The 21,618-nt window shown below is 37.1% G+C and overlaps 1 protein-coding gene and 1 pseudogene across 4 annotated transcripts; one reads left to right on the plus strand and one right to left on the minus strand.

Moving 5' to 3' along the window:
* LOC115341293 overlaps nucleotides 1-21,618 on the minus strand; it is a 178,313-nt pseudogene that overhangs the window by 127,056 nt on the left and 29,639 nt on the right.
* On the plus strand, nucleotides 7,014-17,931 carry DTWD1 (DTW domain containing 1). Of its 4 annotated transcripts, none has more exons than XM_030013756.2 (5): nucleotides 7,014-7,330; nucleotides 9,843-10,124; nucleotides 11,206-11,349; nucleotides 12,625-12,898; nucleotides 17,255-17,931. In XM_030013756.2, the coding sequence occupies exons 2-5, from the start codon at nucleotides 9,849-9,851 to the stop codon at nucleotides 17,482-17,484; spliced, it is 924 nt and encodes a 307-aa protein (XP_029869616.1). In that variant the 5' UTR covers nucleotides 7,014-7,330; nucleotides 9,843-9,848; the 3' UTR covers nucleotides 17,485-17,931. The 4 variants fall into 4 exon arrangements, with proteins under 4 accessions (XP_029869616.1, XP_040979451.1, XP_029869615.1 ...); XM_041123517.1 differs by lacking the exon at nucleotides 7,014-7,330 and adding an exon at nucleotides 7,872-7,894; XM_030013755.2 differs by lacking the exon at nucleotides 7,014-7,330 and adding an exon at nucleotides 8,501-9,029.

Here is a 21,618-nt window from a genome sequence, read left to right on the forward strand (position 1 = left end):
AATGAAGGCTTACACATTTCCACTTCAAGTGGAAGTTATAAAAAAATCTAACGTACTGTATCTTGGCATTTCACAGTGCCATGAATTCTGACTCTGCCCCAAACTGACTTTCCCAAAGAGAAAGCTACCATGACCTACCAGTCAACTAACTGGCCACAGGAACAGGGATCACTGTCTGAAGCAGATCACAAAGACAGGAGACACATAGCTCTAAAACAGCCCTGGTTTTGCAACTGTTACTTAAAATTCTGAATTCACATGGAAAGACTATGACTTCTCGTTTGTCTGCTAGTGAAGTAACTAAGTATTTGAGGCCATAGCTAATTCCCACTGAAGTGAGTGAAAAATCAAAACAGAAAGGTTAGCATTGCAATAACACTCTAAATTGTCATTTAAAATTTTTATGACTAATTCAGTCAAGGGGCAGGTGGAAAAGTTTTATCTTTACATATAATTAGTACCCCACATCAGTCACATAAAAGATGGGTGCATGCACACTGGGGGAATTAACATATCATCAAATAAATCTTGTCTTGGCTGACAAAAAAGAGCTGTTAACTAGCATTATTAATAGCACATAGAAGCAGCTGGACGCTGTAAGGGCTTCATTTTGCTGCAGTTGGTCATATGAAAGAAATAAGGAATGTTTTCACTTTTTATGCCCTCAGGTGAGAGGCACGAGTATGTATTTGAGTATGTACATACTGCTGCTGACACTGCTGCTACAAGATCAGTTTCACAACCTTGAGGTTCATGCTTACCAGCTGTGGAGTAAAAGTGAATGCTCACCCACAGAAGAAATTAATTTGAAATTAATTTGCATGATAGCATTCAAGTGTTTTACATACTTACTGCAAACTCCTACTTTACCAATCCTACAATTCCTGCAGCGAATCAGATGTAGGTGTTACAGATAATTATCTCACTGCATAATCTTAAATCACTGCCTGAGCACTGTCAGATTTGTGTACTCGGTACATTAAAAAAACTGATCATGTAATTTAAGATGATGTGTAATATATATGCTAAAAGGGACTGCAATAAAATTACATACTCTACATTCTAATTCTGGGTTTACATCACTTTTGAAATTCTTTTCAAAGTTTAATACTATTTTAACATTATTTATTTCAGTACTTTAATTATTGGTCAACTCTGGGACATAAGGACAGACCAACAAGAAGAATCTTTCAACAATAATGGCTCCTAATAATAAATGACTACTAGATTTTTCAATTTTGTAGCTTCAAGAAATGCTAATAGTGCTAAAAGGAGCATGACAATGGAACGCAAAGACAGGTGTGTCAAAATATTTGCAATACTCCATATCAGCAGCTTCTGTTTAGGATAGTGGAAGAAAGAGTACATACTTGTGAATGCTGAGCTTTTATAACTAAGTCCCAAAGTTCTGGAGCTTCCAAATGTCTTGGTAATTCTGAAAGTTGTTTTACCTTGGAATCAGGGTAGTTACAGGTCTAAAAAGAAAAGAAAAACATTTAGCAACTAAAGTTAATTATTAAGTTCCCTTTGTGTTAAATAGCTGCTCCAATGAGAAAATACTATTTCTAACACAACCAATTTTTTTCTAAAGTAAAACTTAAAAAATATTTTACAATAGAGGCGGTCACTTGCTGGTGACTCCATTTTATAAAGATACTTTCTTTAGCAGTTGCTTTCTTTTATTACGCTTAAGAGTCTGTCAAAAATACATGAAATGACCACTTCCATCTTTGATAGGTTTGTTTCTTGTGAGTTTCTTCTTTCTCAAAAATTTCTTTTCTATCAGAAAATGACTAAACCCATGCCAAATTTCCAAGATGTCTCAGAAGAATCCAACAAAGGATTTGTTATTTTTACATATCTCAATATTTTCTTCAATAGAAACTTTAATTAACCTTTAGTAAGCCAAATTACAAATATGATATGGCCTTATGTTAAAAATTTTTAATCACTTAACACATTAACTCAATGGGTTATTAATAATTTAAGGCCCAGTTTTGTCAGTATTCACATTAATATTTCAAATAAAGAACCTGTTCATGTCTGGTTATGCCTGAAGTCTAACCAACATCTAAGAAATACCAGGATCATGACATTCCAAACTACCAGAGACACATTTGTTCTCCTTCAAGTCCCTCATCTAGCACATTGTAAAGTCCCAGACACTAGGCTCCAAAGATTTGACCATAATATGCCAGATGACTAAAACTAATCATCATATTTACACTGTATGTGGAATTTCCATTACCCAATATATCTAAATTCAGGTAGTCTTAGAAAAATTGACTGACTCTTGAATGAGTGAATCTCAAAATTTTTCTTTCCCTCAGTTTGGTATCAGAAGTATTTCTCTGACTTCCAATTCAAAGCACATTCATAAGACAGAATGCTGTGTACTTTTTTACATGTAGCATAAAAAAGCTCACCTCTACATTTCTACTCTTTGAGTCCTCAACAATTTGGTAACCTGAAAAAAGTTTAAATACTTAATTCATAATTAATGTTATTTCAGACAATGATATAAACAATATTTTCAGCTAAGAGAATTCATACTAAGAACTGTGAATATACTTTAGATAAGGAACAATGGTCTAAAAGGGAGACTTTAGGTGACTACAAAATACCTTTGGAGATATAAGGGAAAAAAAGTACTTTTTCAAGTAGGGTTTTTTTTTCCTGCCCCAACAAACACACAGAGATAGGTGAAATCCCACTTCTGGATCCAACGAAAACACTTGAAAATTTGGTCTTTCTTGTCTAATCCATGTAAAGAATTAAAAATATGTAATATACCTTTGCTTTCCTCATCTCACTTGTCTGAGTCAGAACTTCCTCTGCATCAATTTGCTCAGTAGCAATGTCTTAAAAAAAATTAGCAAGGTTTAGCTAGAAATAGAGGCTGGATTGTTGCTTTTATTGATTAGAAGTTTTAATCCGGCAAAGACTTTTTATATATCTAGATCTACATCTAAATGTGTATGTGCACAAAGTTAACACACTGTGCAGTCCGACTGCATCACTGGAATGATTGGAAGGCTTAAAAATCACCATTTTGGCCTTTCTGTGTATCTCATCTTTCCTTTCTAACACCAAAATCTGTGGAGAACATGTTTTCATAGACACTTGCCCACACGTTGTTTAGGCCTGAAACAAAATGTTCCTAAAACCCAGGCAGAACTGGGACTTCAGCTTATTAGAATTTTTTAAATTATAAACTTCACACTTGCAAACTGAGGAAAAGCTGTAAACACTTATCTGGGCCAATGTCGGTCGGTTACTCTGTTCAAGGGCAGCAAGATGTTCCTCTAGATATGCTGGTCCACATTGTAATGAAAATATTTTTCAGCATGTTTCTCTTAGCTAAGTAATACATGTGTTTATTTTCTTCTCCAAATCTGAGGGTGGACTGATGGTCAATGGAACATGGTCATACAAATATTTACATATAGCATTGAAAGAATAATCTTTTTGTAACTTACCCACCAAAGAATAAGGCTGATTGAGAGAGATCAACTTGGCCATTCCTTCTGCAATCAGTAGGTAGTAAAAATAGTTATTTCTGAAAATGATACAAATGCAAAGATTAAATTAGGTAATCTGTGAACTTTATTTTGCATCAAGAATTGTAATACCAGTATAAATACATTTTACATATACCTTCTAAGAATCTCTAATTTTGGCAACATTGTTAACATAGACTGTGATTTCCTCCTCTCCCATGTACTGCATTCAGAGATGATTACATCATCTCAAAAAGACAGAAAAACAGAAATAGATCAGGGAGGCCCATTATAGCATACACAGAGTAATTAAAAAATAACTTTTTAGTTACAGAAGGAGATAAGTCAAGAAAAAAAGCACTATTATGTTTCTAAAGGGACAAATAAAATCATGTGCAATTTAAGTTCTCGGAAAGGACGGTAACGCCTTCCATCTGTTGAGAACAGCCTTGGAAGCAGAGGAGGAAACTCTATTCCTTGATCTAGCAAAGAATTTAAACTACCAGCTTAAATATTTGAGCAAATTGTTGAAACCAATGGCAGTCATTTGAAGTTTATCATCAAATTGGTCACTTTCCTGAAATAACTTAGTAAGTGTTAATACAGAGTAATCAATGTGTTTTTAAACCCTCTAGTATAGCTTAAAGACAATGACATGTTCTATCTTAATAGCAGGACAGTAAGACAATTTCTTTAAAAAAAAAAAATCATATTAAATGCAAACGATTAATACACACATGTATTTTCAGGTAAAAAGGGAAAAGGTGAGTAAAACCAATTTGAAAATTAAAACATATTAATATTTTATTTTGACATTATCCCAAATTTAAATGTTTCCATTTTTATGTCAGATTGCTCCTCTTAAAAATACACCTTTTAAAGAAAAAAATAAATTTTATAATGAAATGTTCTGCCCATCAAAATACTTTTAAACATTTTTCGTTTCTTTGTTCCTGTGAGAAAAAAAGTTCTGGTTCAAAGCAAAAGGGCAATTTTTCGCATAGCTCTGTAGTTAAAGGCTTTGAGTGAATCAATACTTGCAAATAATGTAGGCATGTCAAAAGGAACATTCTGTTTCCTCCAAAGAGAATGTAATTTCGGTGAATCACTGGTAACCACAGTATATTAAATTCTTTAACAAAATACAAAGGCATAGTCAAAGATTTCCCTAGCAGTCTTATCAGTACAAGAAAAGAAAGAAATTTCATTAAAAAGCAAAACTAGCTATTCCCCTTTTCATACTCATCTGAACTTTTTGCCTCAGGGTTCAGGACTTTCCGTTACGTTAGTAATGCTGTGGACTGATCAAATATTTTAAACAAAGCTTGATTCAGTGTCATCACTCAAGCATGCTTCCAACAATAGAAAATTGCTGTACAGCAGACAAAAATTTTCCTCCATGGTTTAGCTTTGAGAAAAAGGGAAGTTAACAACAGAGAGGCTGCTCTCTTAAAGGTTCACCATTTCTACAAACCTCTTCGTTTCCAGTGCCTGAGGGTCTTGGAAACACAATCTATGCTTGAACTCAGTTCTCAATATTTACATTCACATGGCTTTGCTCAGGACCTGACTCCTGCATGTTCAGTTCACCATACACATGGGTAGTTAAAATAATAAGCAGTTGGACTCACCAAATCTTGAGACCATAAGAATTCTTCAAAAGTAAAAGGAGGCTCTTGCATTTTCTGCTGACATACAGTAAGAATTGTTCTCACCAGAATGCCTTAAAAAACCCTAAGATAACATACATTAGCAACAGAAGAATACTACACATTCTTAGCTGTTGAGAAACATGCTAAAAATGTGAAAGATATGCAAGGACATTTAATCACAAAGGCAGAACTTCCATTTTCTTCTCAGTACCTCCACATGAAATATTTGTACTATTATTATCGACATACTAATACATACTGAAGAAAAAGTGAATGTCCAATCACCGTGCAAATTGGCTCTGTTCCTACGTATTCAGTTTTTGTTTAGAAGTTGGAAGAAATGTGAGGGTTGCAGATTAGAAGAACTCTTACTGAAATCAATCAACTGGTATCTTCTGAGTTCATTATAATTAAGAACTCAAACTTTACGTGGTTACATATGAGCAGAAACCAAGTGTGAGAAATACTGCTTTGAAAAAAATTATCTTTTTAGTAAATTGTGAAATTAAGAACCCCCAAACACAAATGATATAGCAACCACTCCTAAAAATGGTTTTGTTAATATCACAGCTTTTGTGCAAATAACAATAGAATAAAAGTATACAAAGGAGTAATTCAGATTTCAGAGCCTGCTTTTAAATAATGAGCAGGCTCTGTTCATTCCCAAACAACAAGTTCTGGATTAAGCACCCCAAGAAATCACCCAAACAAAGTAAGAGATGGTACACTTAGTAAAACCTACCATAATTAAGAAAAAATTTTAGAAACTATTACAAAAGTCTTCTTTGCGTCCAATAAACATTTTATTTCAACATGATTAACTACTGCACATCAAGACGTATTGTCACAGCATAAGGAGACAAAAAAATATGGGTGGTGAAATGTAGCCATTTTTTCCTATTACTGCAATGTGTTACTAACTGCTAGCACAAAAAACAGATCAAGCTAAAACAAAACAAGTAACAACAGAATGCTGGTAGAAATCCTCTGCTACTGAATGTAATACCACACTGAAGTCAGTGAGGTTTTTGGGGTGTAACTGAGATCAAAGTTTGGCATAAAATCTGCCTACAATGTCAACTTTTTCCCCTAAGGCTATTACGACTAATACATCACAGACTTTATTTCACTGAGTTGGGAGAAATATCCTCTATACCAAAATTACTGCTTTAGTTTAGTCACTTCAACCTAAAAATGCAGTTACTGAACACTGAATATTGGGTAAATGCTACTGTAGAGCAGCATCCTCAACCAGGCCAAGGAATTCCACAGGAACAGTCCCATGTCCTTATGTAAAGAGAGATGCAAAACAAGAGAGGAACACAGCAACACGATTCTTCCACCACTTGGAGTCAACCCTAAGCGCGCAGTAAGCATACTACTGGGGGGGGAGGGGACAACCAGGTGAGAAAAAAACATCTAACTGATCTAGCTTTCCTGGAGTTAACTAGGGAGTGAAACAAAACCTTCAGCCTCCCACCACAATGGTTTCCAGGTACTTCTACCGAGCGGACAGACAGACCCCGCAGGACGACACCACCTCCCATCGAGGCGAGGAAACGCCGCAGGGAGAGTAAAGGATAGATCTTTCCCAGGGGCTAGCAAAACCTGGAACGGAAACCCGCTGGAAAGGGCGGGTTTCTTCCCCACAGGTAACAGCATGTGGTTTCTGGTCGGGTTTTTGTGACACAGAACGTGGAAAAGCCGGTTCGGGGCGGGAGGCCCTCAGATAAACACAAAATCCAACGTTAGAGACGACCCGTTAGGAGCCACACCCTGACTCAGGCTGCTTCGAGCCGTCCTCCTCTACCGGGGGGTGACCCCGGGCCGCAGCCGAGCTGAGGGAGAGGGAGAGGAGGACACCCCGCCGCGGAGAAGGGCCCTCAGGCCCGCCCAGTCAGTCAGTCAGTCAGTCAGTCAGTCAGTCGCGTGGGGCTGCCACGCGGCCCTTCGGCGGCACGCGCTGCCATCGCGCCCGCGCGTGCCGTCGTCACCAAGTGCCCCTAGCAACCGCGCCGCGCCGAAAAGCACCCTCCCGGGCACACTCTTCCGGCCCTCTCCTCCCCGCGGCGGCCGAGCCCGACACTTTCGTTCCGGGGCCTGTGAGGGCCGCGGAAGAGCCGGGCGGCTCTCTGCGGCGAGCGCCGGCCCGCGGAGGGGCTGGAGCCGAGGGAACGGGTGAGGAACGGAGCGGAGCGGTGCGGTGCGGAGCTCCTCGCCCCACCGCGAGGGCGTCGAGGCCACGGGGGTCGGGGGAAGGAGAGAGGAGGGAGCACGGCGCGGAGGGAGCCCGTCTCCGGGGCAGGCGGCCGCGACGGGGCTGCCGGGGCCTCGGGGCCGTGCGCGGGGCGGCCTGGCAGCTCTCTCCGCGGTGTGGGGCGGCCCTAGACCGCCGCCGTGGCCGCCGGCTGGGCCGGCCCGCGGTAGGCGGCGGCTTTCAGCCCTCAGAGGCCTTGGCGTCCCTGCGGTGGCAGGCGCCATTCAGTCAGGCCGCGACGGCAGAACCGCTCCGTGATTTGCCGTGAGACGCCACAATAGCAGCGGCCTGTGCCCCGCAGCGCTCCGCTGCGTTTCCTGCAGGCTGCTTTCTGCTGCCCTGGGACTTTCTCGCCACAGAAAGGCCCAGTCCCGTCAAGTGCCGGAGCGCGCCCTCGCCCTGGCTCGCGGCTGCGGGGGTCGGCTGCCTCCTCGGCAGCGCTTGCCGCCGCGGGCTGAGGCCGAAGCGTGCTGCAGCAGGCATTGGTGAGCGGAGATGGGTGAGCTCACACGGCCGTAACCGAGATGGGCGTGCTTTCTGGCACTTCATGAAGTTTACACAAAACCCCTATGACCTGAACTGAGATTTTAAGTTGTCTTAGAAGGAAGGGCAGTTGGAATGTGGAGTGTCCCCTCCAGCGGCGGTGATTTATCTGGGTTTTTCAGTTAGGTGTAGATGGAGTTGTTATTTACGGTCTTAAAATTTTATGTCTTGAGTCGAGATTTGGATCTTACAAGTCGCGTAAACTCTATTGCTGTCTTTTTTTAAAAAGTATACTGTAAGTATACTGCTGTAACTTGGTGGACAGCTATTATTTTGAGACGACAGGTTTTCCTGTGCCGTTGGAGCAGCATATCTCTTGTCAGTATCAATAACGAAAGTGCTTTGGGGTGTCATAGTTGAACACCACAGTGCCATAAGACATTATGCTGAAAAGAGTCAGTTTGCAGGCTGGGAATGCATGTCAAATTACAGGGCCTCTCGCCCTCTCTGCTGCTTGAGGAGACTTGATAATAGTACGGGTTAGTCTCAGATGTTGGGTGCATTTTCTTTATCTCGGAGATATTTAAAAGTATTTGATTTTGTGTTTATTTGAATGGACATCCCTGACCTTTCCAAAGTTAGAGCCTGTCAGCAGGGGAGGGGAAGGTATCATAGCATGCATGAGTATTTAATTTTACCAGAAAATAACAACTACTTTTTCTGGGATTAATTTTAAATTTTTATTGGAAAGTTAGCAGAGTGTTTTGTTTTTGTTATTTTTCAATTAAATTACACTTGGTTTTATTTAAACACTTAATTTTGGATCACATCTCAGGAATTATTGTTTGTTTGGTTTTGTTAAACATGACTGTTTTGTTACATCATTTCACAAGTGTGATCCCTGACATGAAAAAGTAAACCTAAATTAGCTGAAAGTAAATACTGAGAATGACTTTTTTTGTTTTAAATGATGCAGCACAGAGTGCAAAAGGCAGTTTATGACTACTGCAGGCTGTGAGGCTCCTGACTGTGGGCTGCTTTGAAGACCCTGAGTGATCTAGTCAGAAGGGTTTCACTAAAACTGTCACTGTGAATATGAACCTCTGCACACAGCAATACAAATTCTGTCTGGTTCAGGTATGGACATACAGTCATGTTTCTGATATGTTACCCAGAGTACACAGTGAAAATTTTATGCCAGCTGCAGAGGGTGAGACATGTGTCCGGAAGAAAACCTGAAAAAAAATCCATCAATGTTACTAAATAAATCCAAACTTGCAGAGTGAGTCTAGACTAGGTCAGCACTTACTATCTTGTCTATGGAGCACCAAAGCCGTGTTTTAGTTCTTGAGACTAATTTTTCAGCCTCAAGCCTTGCTCCTGGAAGATTTCTTTTATCTCACAAAGTTCTGTCAACAGGGATTTCATTCAGGTAGTTTCATTTGCCCACACACAATAAATTTCAGGATGGACATCTAAATTTGTACAATTGACTTTTCTCTTATGGATTTGTCCTGTAGACATTTAATTCATTGTCAGTAGTCATGGTGAGGACTAAAGGGACTGCTCATCCAGGTAAATAGTGTCTACCAGTGTTTTCACAAGCTTTTAGACACTGATCCTACCAATAGAAAAAAACCATAATTCTGCACGAGTTAAGTGAGTGGGATAACTTATCTTAATAAAATGATGAATGTGCATATGTGTGCATTAAGGATACAGATCTCAAGTTCTTCTAGCTGTTTATCTCATGCTCTCCTGAAATCTGTTTGGAGTTCTTGGTGCTATAACAACTGAATCAGATGATTTTATTATTCTTTCTGTTACAGGAAATACCTTCTTTACTGAGTATTTTTTTGCTAAATAGGATCATACAGAATCACGTCCAATAAATTAGTTCATAGTATGTTGGATTTTTACTTAACAGCTACAACATATTGTCTGTTTCAGCTAACCATGTCTTTAAATTCATCTACGCTTTTAAATGAAGAAAACTCTCAAGGACCAAAAAGAAATCCTGAATGTTTGGAAAGTCTAGAGTTGCAGACTCCATCATCGTTTCAAGATAACCCACTTCAACAATTACAGTTAGCATCGCAGGAAGTGCTTGAAAAAGCAAAAAAGAGCGGGAGATCAAAATGCCCCCGATGCAGTAGTTCAAGGATGTTTTATTGTTATACATGCTTTGTTCCTGTTGAAACTGTCCCTACCAAAGAAATTCCGACTGTGAAGGTTAATATGGATTTTTTGTAATATTCTTGTGCCTTTTAGTTACTGGGGACAGGGAACAAACAGTCTGTCTGTGATAATTTCTTTTCTGATTCATTCTTTACGGATGTTCATCTTTAACACAGCTGTAAGTATGAATAAACTATAGTTAGATAAAATTATTGCTCTTACTTGAGGAATTACACATACAAACACTGTCAGTGTTTCAGTCCTCACATAAACATTTATGTATCTACTAGATGAGAAGATAAGCTGAAGTCACTCAGCTTGTCAAGCAAATTATATGTTTTCACTTAGATCTTAAAAGTTTCTTTGCAGTGCTCTTACCTTCATTCTTCAGTTTCTAAGAATTCTGGCCAGAACAGAGTATATTGTGAACAAAAAATATGATTTGTCTATAACCAAGAATGAATTTTAAATCAAGTAAGTGTGAGCTAAAAGGCATTCCTAAACGTCATGGCTGTATAATTCAGATAACCACTCTTAAAATATAAATAAAGAATAAAAAGCATAATGCCTTTCAGCTAAAATACTTAGAGAAACCATCAAAGAGGAGTAAGACGTTTTGCAAAATCACCTAGGAATTAAAATGCATTTTGAAGACACTCTGTAATTTGAAAGCATGGTGAAAATATTTTAGAAGTACTTTGGAAATTTGACCTAGTGGATTTAGGTGTATTTTCATCAAAATGGCCATTTTTGCAATAGAGTAAATACCTAATACATATTAGTATTCATATTTAGGACCATTATATTGCTCAAATTAAGACCACATCTTATTTATCTTACTGATACTATTTCTAGAGTTTTTCACCACACTACTACTGCAGCATTCCAAATTGCATTCATTGCATACTTAGGTATTTATATGAACTGAAAGAATGTAACAGGTGCTTCTTGTCACCTGTCTCTAGTTTAGTTCTAAACCTATTAAAAAAAATTGTCAAAAATTGTCAAATATGTCTTAATTACATGCCCATGGGGATTTCTGCTGGATTTTGCATAAATTTTTGTACAAATTTTTGTACCTGTATATATGATCATAAATATTGCTTGTTTCCTTTTTTTTTCTTTCTTACTGTAGTTACCTTTGAAGATTGACATTATTAAACACCCAAATGAAACAGATGGCAAAAGCACTGCTGTGCATGCTAAGCTCTTGGCACCTGATGATGTTACAATTTATAAATACCCTTGCATTCCAGAATATGAAGAAAAAAGACATGAAGTAAGAAATTCTATATAGATAGCTGGGCTTTGTGCTGGAGAGATGCAGAGGTATCTGCTGTACTTCCTCCTGCAGTGGTACTGCACTCTGCTGGGAGGGAGTGGGAAGAAAGCATTATTCTATTAATCCACTCCACTCCATCTTGCACTTTCTCAAAGCTTGGGCCTACAAATATACAGTAATTATGGACTATCCTGCAAAGTTTAGAAAAACTGTAGCACCATCTAACCATCCTGGATTTCCTATATTCACCACCGCAGATAATGGATAATTTGATTCATTGTGTACTGTAAGAAATATTTTGCCAAAACATATGAAAGTATTCAACATATAGCAAGTTAAACAGTAGTTAGGTGTTGTGCTCATCATATTCAGCAGCTGCAGTATTTAAACTTAAAATTTTAAACTTTGCTGTTACAGAGAAAACCTACCAAAATGCAACTATTGTCTATCACAGTCAGCACAGAGCCTGAAAAAGCCTTGGATTTATATGCTCATTTTAATGATGTGATTAATCTGAAATCTAATATTTACACATTTGATGTCATAATTAACACTTTTCATTATTGTTTGACTACACAAAGAGGAAGATAATATACATATCTGATAGAGATGTTATTTTCTTCAAGAAATGAGCCACCAAGGAAAGCATAGGTGGCAAAGAGGCAGGAAACTGAAAAAAGCAGAAAGAGGAACAGAGAAGGCAGGCAAAAGTGGGAAGAGATTGCAGTGACTTTGTATTGTCCAGGCTTTCCAAGTCACAGATTCTGAATGCTGCAATAAGATACTGAAAAAATACTAAATAGGGCCATCACTGGTCTTTTTCATTTAAGATATTCATGGGACCTGCAATAGATGCGAGGACAGAAGAGAGTATTTCTTCTGGTCTAAAATTTGTGAACAAAATTCGAAACTATTCTTTATGGCCTTCCTGCCCCATATACTGCAATGACAAGTGAAATCTGAATTTCCTCAGGGCTAACACCATTGTCTTGGCTGAACAAAGTTTTTTTTACAGAATTATTAGAGTTAGTAGTAGAAGCGTGGAGGTGACATTTAATTAAAGATCTCTAATAAAGTGTCTTTATTCATTATTTTAACATAGTCTTTTATCCTTTTAGACAATAGAATATTTTTTAAGAAATGCTTTTTTGTCATGTCCTGACTTAACATGTTTGTGGGAGGGGATAGAAAATTTCTGGTTTTTAATGAAACAATTCCTGGTGTTTTATTAGATTCTGTTGACAGTCAGATTTCTTTCTTTTCTTCGTTTAGATAGCGCTTATATTTCCTGGCCCTGATTCAGTTTCAGTAAAAGATATTGCTTTCCATCTCCAAAAGTACACTAAGAAAAGTGTTTGTGATAACAACGATGACTGTTCCGGAGAGCCATGCCTTAAGCAAGCAAAAATAGAACCTAAAGAAGAAAAAAATCTAAACGAATGCATCTCAAGCAACAGGAGTGAAGGCACTAGACTGAAGAAAATAATATTTATTGACAGTACCTGGAATCAAACTAACAAAATAATAACTGATGAACGACTTCAAGGTAAAAAAAAAAGTTGATATTGAGATGTTATTGCTACAAGAATGATTAAGGGAAATATATGTCTATATAACAGACCTGAGCATGATACAAGTGTATACCTAATCCTATATCTGAGTATACATGAGAGATTGAACAGCCTATTTCAGTGCTGTAGAAGACTTCCTGAGCCAAAGACTCCATTACTTTTCATGTCATATAATGTGTTTTGCAAAATGGTATGACTAGTATTAAGAAAGCATTTACATTTATTTCTCCCACCTCTCTATTGGAATAAATTTCCTCAATCTCACAGAATGGAAGCTGTCATGTTAGACAATAGAACAGTAGTTTGAATGACCTCTGAAGGAAGCTAAAAAGATTTCCTTTGCAGGTGGCTATCTGTTTTTTCAGGAGACCCAGGGGACCATTTTTGTACATGCTAGTAGCAGACAGGCCACTAGAAGGTGAATGAGGGATCTAGGAGATTCAGCGCAAATATGTCATGACTTGGTTTCTTTTTCTAGTAAAGTTCTTTGTTTCGTGGTCGTTTCAATGACCTCACTAATTTCAAGACAAAAAGGGAATGCCTCCTTGCCCTCCACACCTTCCCATCTCTGAAAGCAAAAACTTGTAATTCTGCAAAGGTTTTTTGTCTTAGGTTCATTATAAGAAGTTTACATTTAAGTATTCTAAATAAAACCTTAAAAGATAAAACAATTTAGCAACAGCATTCCATTTCCTTTGAAATAAATAGGAATTTGAAAATACGTTCATTAGTGAAAAAGGTGCACTTAGCTGGGACGCAGCTTATCAAGTTTATATGTAATATATATAACTGCTTACTCATGCCTCCTTTGCACTGGACCCTACAGGGAATTTCACAGTTTTCTTACATGCAAGATGAATGTTGCCTTGGTATCTATCTAGTCAGTTTATTAAAGAATCCCACATGTTAGTATAATGTATTGGCTAATTAAAATCCTGTTACTAAGTATTTAGTTTAACACAAAACATACTCTATCAAATAAATTGAAGTATTACTGTAAAGATTAGAGTAATTGCATGTTGCAAGTTACTGTAAAGCATATGGAACTTATTTTAAAAGGATGAATTTAAGAAAAGTAACAGGTAGCCAGGGGAACTGAAGATTTCCATGGAAGCTTATGCAGTATACCATTAAAAAATTAATGATTGGTGTTACTTTGGAGCTCTTAAAGAATGATTTCCAGTTACCCCATGTGAATGCTGATCTGGTGGACTGTTCCCTCTTTTCTGGAACTTCATCTCTGTTCCAGCTGTATTCCAGTCCTCTGTTTCCCTGAGCACCTTTCAGGATTGCTGTAAGGTGCGACTAGTGTCATGCAAGTCACTCTTATCCACACCCAGGGGAGAATGTTACCCACCGTACAGCAGATATAAGTGTGCACAACCCATGCTTTCATTGCTTTCCTTAGTGCCCATCATTGCGGATGTAAGTTGCATTAATACTCCTTTTAGAGATTGCAATTTTGACTTGCAAGATGAATGGGGCAGAGTTTCCTTAGGCATAAACTGATGGAATTTTTGTGTTGTACACACATGAAAAAATAGATAATTGGTGTCATTTTTCAGTTCAACTACAAATGAAGTCATCATCCAACAAAATATTCCTCATATATTAAAGTTCAAAAAGGAGTGTTCATAATTCCAACTAAAAAGTAATTGCTGTACTTATTCAGAAAGATTAAGTTTCAAGAAATACAGGATGGAAACATTAACAAAGCCAAGAAAATGTAAAGAAAAGCCTTGTGTTTTGTAAGCCTGCATTTATAAAGAGAGTAAATATAGCTAATTGTACTGCAAGAGAAAGCAAATGAGTACATCAATCTTAAAAAAAAAAAGCCAAGAAAACTTGGACAAAAAAATACTTCTATATCTTCTTGGAAAAGTGGTGTAATACATCTTTAGAAAGCAAAACTAAATCACTTGTGTTAAAGACAGGAAATATTTGAAAGTTGGTAATGTCTAGGATTGATTACTTCATTAAAAGCGATCACTAGATTAGAAAGGAAACAGTTGCATCTAATGTTAATGATTACTTTTTCATATGAGTGATGAAGCTTATTGTCAACATCAAGATGGTGGTTAAAGAAACAGATTGCTTTGGTATTTTTTCCTGTAAGTTTGATCCACTTCGTATTAGCCAAATGTCTTACTTTATTAGCTTAGTGGATCTCCCAGTTCACTATACAAACTACAGGGATGAAGAGGTGATGGAAGGCTCAGAGTAAACAACAGGCTTCAGCCTGTGTGTAAACTTTACAACTTACATCTTGTTGATAAGAACTTAGCATCTCTAGATGTAACATCAGTGACCAAACATGATTAATATAGGATCCTACAGGTCTGAGCATTCGATTATTATAGTGGAGGGAACACAGGGACTGTGCTGTGATAATAGGATGTAGCATATCAGGAAAAAAAACAGAAGCTTAAGGAAAGGTGGGAGATCTCTCTGAAAGGTATTGTCTGCTGTAAGACACATACACAGAATAACTTTTGTAAGGGAAAGTTGGTTACGTTACCTAGGCAGATTTAAATGTAGCTGTATTTCCATGTTTCTTGATCTCGGATTCACAGAAACATTTATTTCTAATGAGCTCAAACTATGTGGATGCTAAAAAAGCAAAATCAACTTGTTGATTTCCTTTGTATTTTAGGCTTTCATGTGAACAATCAGTATTTGTAATAAAATATTGCCTTTGGTTATATGCATATAGATACAGTACAGATGATAGAAACATGCTCAGTAAACTGTAACCCTTAACCCCCTTTAATTTTTTTTTATTAAAAAACTCCTAGAATTCTGTGTTTGCAATTAACTGATCCTGCATTTGTGGTAAGCTCAGTAGTGTCAGTGGTTATGCCTTCAATGAACTTTTGTTTGTATTCAAACCACAGAGGTGGGAGTTGACAGTGGAGGAATCGTCCCCTAAATTTAGTTCACTGCTGTTAAGGTGGAAATATCACTGAATTTGATGAAAGTTTTCACTTTGGTTAGGGCTGAGAATTCAAGTATTGAAACCTCTTGAGGGAAACAAGCTTAATGCAGTTTCCGATTACTGTTTTGAATACACATGTATGAGATTATTAGAGGTAATAGTTAGACTATGTAATTTTGAATTTTTGGTTCTAAAATGCCAGCAATAAAATTTAAATTCAGTGATTGAATCTCTTGTTGTTCAGTTTTTTAAATAACGCTGAGGAAGAGGTCTATTTTACTATGCAAGATATCATACATTGCTAACTGCAAAGTAAACAACTAAATCCATCTTGCAGTTACACTAGAAAGAATTAAACGTAGTTTGAAGGTTAAAAGTATGGAATTACAAATGCTTGTCTATAAGCCAGTTTGCACTACTGAATTTGGACCTTACTGAATCTTCTCTGTCCAAACTTCTCTGTCTATAACTTCCAAGCAATTCTTAAACCATATTGTAATTTATACTATTACTTGTACTAAACTATCCCATGACACACACACAGTATCCGATTTTCCCATTTAGAAAAAGATAATTTTACAACTCGATCCTAGTATTATTGACAGGTGTATACACTATTCTTTAGAGTCCAACTGTCCATCGTGTTTACAAAGTGATTACACATGAAGGTGGTTTTCATTTTGAGTAGTTTGTGCATCTTAAGGAACATAAAAACCAAGATACATGTTTAAAATTCATCTGAATAATAAAACAGTTACAGAGACTATAGTAGATAAAAGATTTTCATGTGCCATATAGAGACCAAATTTCTTTCTTTCATCTCAAGTGGGAATGCTTTTAGTTTCTAATAAAATTAATGACCAGATTCTGTTGTACTTACTCCTGAGTAATCCCAGTGATATTTCAGTTACTTAACAAGCATAAATCTTAGCAAATATTCCTCAGTTCAGCAAAACTAACAGTCTGAGGAATTCTGTTTTACACTTGAAAGGTATTAGCTTTACAAAAGATGAAGTTTATTAATCATGTTATGAACACTGCTGAGTCTTTGTAGGTATGGGTTTCGCTCTTCGCATCTGAAGACACCCTACAGTTTACTGAGGGCTGTGAGGCTGTACGAATGAAGGCATAACCTATAAGTTTAATTGCAAATAAGAGGATTGTAACCTAGGAACTTACAGCGCTTTTTTGTCAAATTTCTAAGTGGTCCACAAAGGAGGATAAAATTATTGCCTTCATTTTACAAATAAAAAAAGGAGGTACAGGAAGAGAAATTATTTGCATGCAGGCATCTAACAGGCTAGCAGCAAAGTCAGAAAACAAAACTAAAGACTTGTTTGGCATCCCATCCACCAATCCACATTGTCTAATCCATGTCATCTTTTTTTCTTCACAGGGTTGCTGCAAATTGAGTTGAAGACAAGGAAAACTTGCTTCTGGCGTCATCAGAAGGGAAAGCCAGATACATACCTTTCCACAATAGAAGCAATTTATTATTTCCTTGTGGACTATCATCAGGAGATTTTGAAAGAGAATTACAAAGGACAATATGATAATCTGCTTTTTTTCTTTTCATTTATGTACACATTGATTAAAAATGCCAAGTGTTGTGCAGGAAAAGAGTAAGATGTCTGTCTATAGGTACATAACAGTACATTTTATTGTTTCTTTTGTAATGATAACCTGCACAAACAATTTTAATCTAACTGAAATCTGGAAATAGATTGTACTCTTAATAATGGCTACAGTGTTTGTCCAAAAGTAAGCTGCAGACCTCATGTCCTGCACACTTGAGGTTGTAGAACTCAGATGAGCAGTCTGATTAGAATTACTTACTGAAAACAGTTATGCTTTGCTAAATATTGCTGTGTTTGAACCTAGAGACCTGATATGCTCATCACAGTGAGAGTATTTCCTGAGGTGGGGATAGGACTTGGCCCCTCTTGCCATAAGGAATGATCTCTCTTAACTGTAAAAAGGAATTGGCATGCTAGCTTTCTATTATTTTTAATACTTTGTTTCAGGTGTTTTCTTTGTGTTTTACCGAGTGATACTGATTTCACTTTCATGACATCAAAAGCTTACTGAATTTATTGGGATGGTATTTAATTTGTGGGGTGGGGACATGCGCCAATACAAAATGAAAGACCACATTAGTTAAGTGAATGGAATTATGTACTTTCAAGATTAATTCTGGAAAATTGTCTTAGTAATAGAAAAGAGCAATCTTTTTAAACATCATTATACATTGCATGATGTCTGTAGTACCATTCACATACTGTTATATTAAGATTATTCTCAACTTCTTGGATAATTTTAGACTTCAAACAAATCAATTTAGTAAGATTTTATTATTATTATGTAATATCATTATTATTTTGGGGAACACTAACTTAACAAATGTCACTATGGTGTATCATAGACAGTAAAATTTTGTAGAAGCCACATACTTGTATTCTAAGCAGCAGAAGGGGCTCATTGTACTGTAGGAGTTGTCTGAAAATGTAGATCTTTTTGCAGGACCTAAGAGAAAGTAATTTGCAGAGAGAAGAAATAGGGAAGATGGTGGTTCCAACCACAACATTTCTGACAAGACTTCCTTAAATTAGGCAGACTATGAATCTGCTGCGTTTTTTCTTTTCCAGTAATAGTGCAAATATGAACAGCATAAATAAGACTTTGTCTATGCTGATGAAATTTTTGCTGGTATGTGTAGCACTGCTGGCAGAGTCATCACATGTGAATGTAATTATACAAGTGTGACTTTGCCAAGCTATACCAGTACAGCTAATGCTAGCAGAGGTAATAGACTTAAGCTATATCCTTACAAGCAAGAGTTATACAAATATTTTCTTACCATACTAGGATGTTCTCACAGAAAAATTCACGTTTGTAAAAATTATAGTCTTAAGGTAGAAAAACTGTTTCACTAGAGGTACAATGTAAGATGGGTAAATATTTCTGAATATTCTCAGAAGTGTGTTACTTAAGAAAAAACCCTAAATCTTGTCAAAGTGATGCAGATTGAAAAATTATAATAGATTATTTTTTTAACAAAAATTCTGAAGTTTTTGTTGTATGTTTTCCTTAAAAAAAGTCTGCCTGAATTATCACCTGTAGCATACGCTCCAGGAAGGCACTCTCACACCCTGGTGAACATAGAAACAGTGCCTTGAAAAATACTCAAGAAAATCTTTTTACGCTTACTCAGCAGTCCATACAGGCTCAAACAACTGATTTGTACTATGTTTTTTAATGCTTTAAGATATTGAAATCAAAGTTAATAGTGCTTAAAACACAAGATACAAATACACTCTCTCTGCAAGTCTTATCTTCAGATTTGTATGCTTATTTGCACAAGTGAATGCATACAAAAATGCATTTCAGTGGACAACCAAAACATCTCCTCCATTTGCAAGAAGAAATGCTAGTTAAGGTACAGGAGTACACATGAATTGTGCATAAACTATAACAGCACCACAAGAAACACAGGCTTGAAGTCAGAATGAGAAAGATCATTTTTAAATATACATTTATATTGAGTTCACGTGCCAGGCAGTGAGAAAAATCAGCAGTCATGTCTCGGTGCTATTGAAACAACACATTTCTTATTCATTTGGTTCTTATTGCTATTGAGGGGTTATTTGGGCTTTTTACAATGATTAATGCTATTTCCTTTGGTATGAATTTTGATAGTCTTCTGACGTTTCCATCTGTTCTTGTATATCTTAAAGATTATTGTGTGATTTTAAAAAAGTATTACAAGTACAATAGCTCAAGAAGGAAACTTTCACCCACTTTAAACAAACAAAAATAAAATGAACCCACTGACCTAATGTTTTACAAGAACCAGAGAGAAAAATCGGGGGGGGGGAGTTACTTCCAAGACACATTTCCCTGAAAACATGTTTTTTTATTTAAGAAGCAGAGGTCAGATAAAAGCTTGTATAAGCTGTTCTTTGTTACTTTTGGAAAATAGTTTCGTAAGGTTAAAAATGGTTTCCAAATTTAAGTTTTGTGTACCTCACTTTATTTGAACAGTGGGAATTAAGAATCTATTCCAAAAGTAGATTAGTTTTAATTCTCAGGTGAAATCAATGTACAGAAAAGATTTTAAATCTGGAACACTGTGTCCAGGAATTGGGTTCAGATTCTTTTTCTTTGAGTGCAACCTAAGTGTAATGCAAGAGTCATTCTTACACCAAGTGACAGAGGCACATCTAATATCTGTAATTAATTATGGTCTGTTGATATTCCTGCGATAACCTTTTATGAAGGCAGGAAGGAGGTTATTGTCACTTCTGATGCAAATCTCTTCTCTCTGAGCAGGAGATACAGTTTCCCCTTCTTTCCCATCTCCTGCTCTCCCCTCTGTAAAAATATTTTAAGCCCTCTTTAATTTCAGTACTGTTATAAGAAGCCAAACCAAGTCATCCACCTCATGCCGAAAATGTCTCAATACTGCTGATACATTTTTGAAGCTTTGAGACTGAATAATTTTTTTCCACCAAATGAAAGCAATCAAGTGGTTAATCCTTTCAAGTGCAATTAGCAGCACTGACCTCCCTGTTCTTTAAAATGAGGGTCACGGGGAGGTAAAGGCCAGTTCTGGGCCTTTTCTTTCATATCAGAATACCCCTTCACTATCTCTTCTGTTTCCAAAAACATCAGAGAGCAAGGGGGAAAACAGGCTTCTACTTCCATTAGCAGTAACTTAAACAGCCATAAGTTAAAGGGGGAGGAAAAGGAAGAGCATCTCTATCTATCTCCTTTCACAACAGAAGACATCTGGCCTCCTGTGGGGAGGCCCCAGATAACAAAGAACCTGTCATTACAAACCTCCATGATGTGTTCAGAGAACCATTTTACCTGCAGTCTGGCTCATTCATTTCCTGCCACTGAAGCCATCTGCTTTTGCTTATTGTGGGTATTTTTGTTCTTTGTTTGGCCAGGCGCGTGAAGTGGCTTCACTTTAGCATGCCTGTATGCTTGGTCAGAGGGAGTATTTAATCCTTTTCTCAAAATGAATAAGAGAGGGAGCTGCAAAAAACAATTCCTTTCCTGGAAGGTAGCACAAATGTCATCCAAGCCTAGGTTGAATAAAGGGTCGTGTCAGTGCATGGGGTGAAGGTACACTGAGATTGAAAAGAGATGGCAACTTGGAATCTACAGCAGAACCTTCCAAAGCATTTGTAATCTTGCCTAATTTAAATCCTTTGCTACTGCTGCTTGCATTTTTTTTTTTTTTTTTTTTTTTCCAGTTTGAGTCCATCTGGTTTTCCACATAGGCTTCATCAGACCCAATTGCAGAGTAATGTAGTGACCTGTTCTTGCATTTCTCTTGCACTGAGTTTCAGTATTTTGCCTGAATGCTTTAAAAATCAGTCTGTCTTCATAAGTAATGGTCACAGCATGCTTACAGAAAATGTAGTGTGATGTGAAAATCCATTCTACCTATCCCTATCTTCAAAAATACCAAAATACGGAGGCGGGGGGGGGAACTTTCTATTAGTTTCCCATCATTTACTATAATGCAGTTAATAGACTCCCAGGTACCATTAACTTGTGTTTCAAAGTACTCCAGAAAGCTGTGCATCAGCTGAATTCATCAAACTTGTTTTGTGACACAAAATGGTAACTGCAGCAGTGTTAAAACAGGAAAGCTTTCCCACTAAGATGAAGAGATCATGTGGCAGTAAGACGCTGATCTATGGACACTAGAATATGAGGTCACCCATTAAGGTACTGAACAACTCAACA

This window comes from Aquila chrysaetos, chromosome 5 (genome assembly GCF_900496995.4).
Source record: "Aquila chrysaetos chrysaetos chromosome 5, bAquChr1.4, whole genome shotgun sequence".
Classification (NCBI taxonomy): domain Eukaryota; kingdom Metazoa; phylum Chordata; class Aves; order Accipitriformes; family Accipitridae; genus Aquila; species Aquila chrysaetos.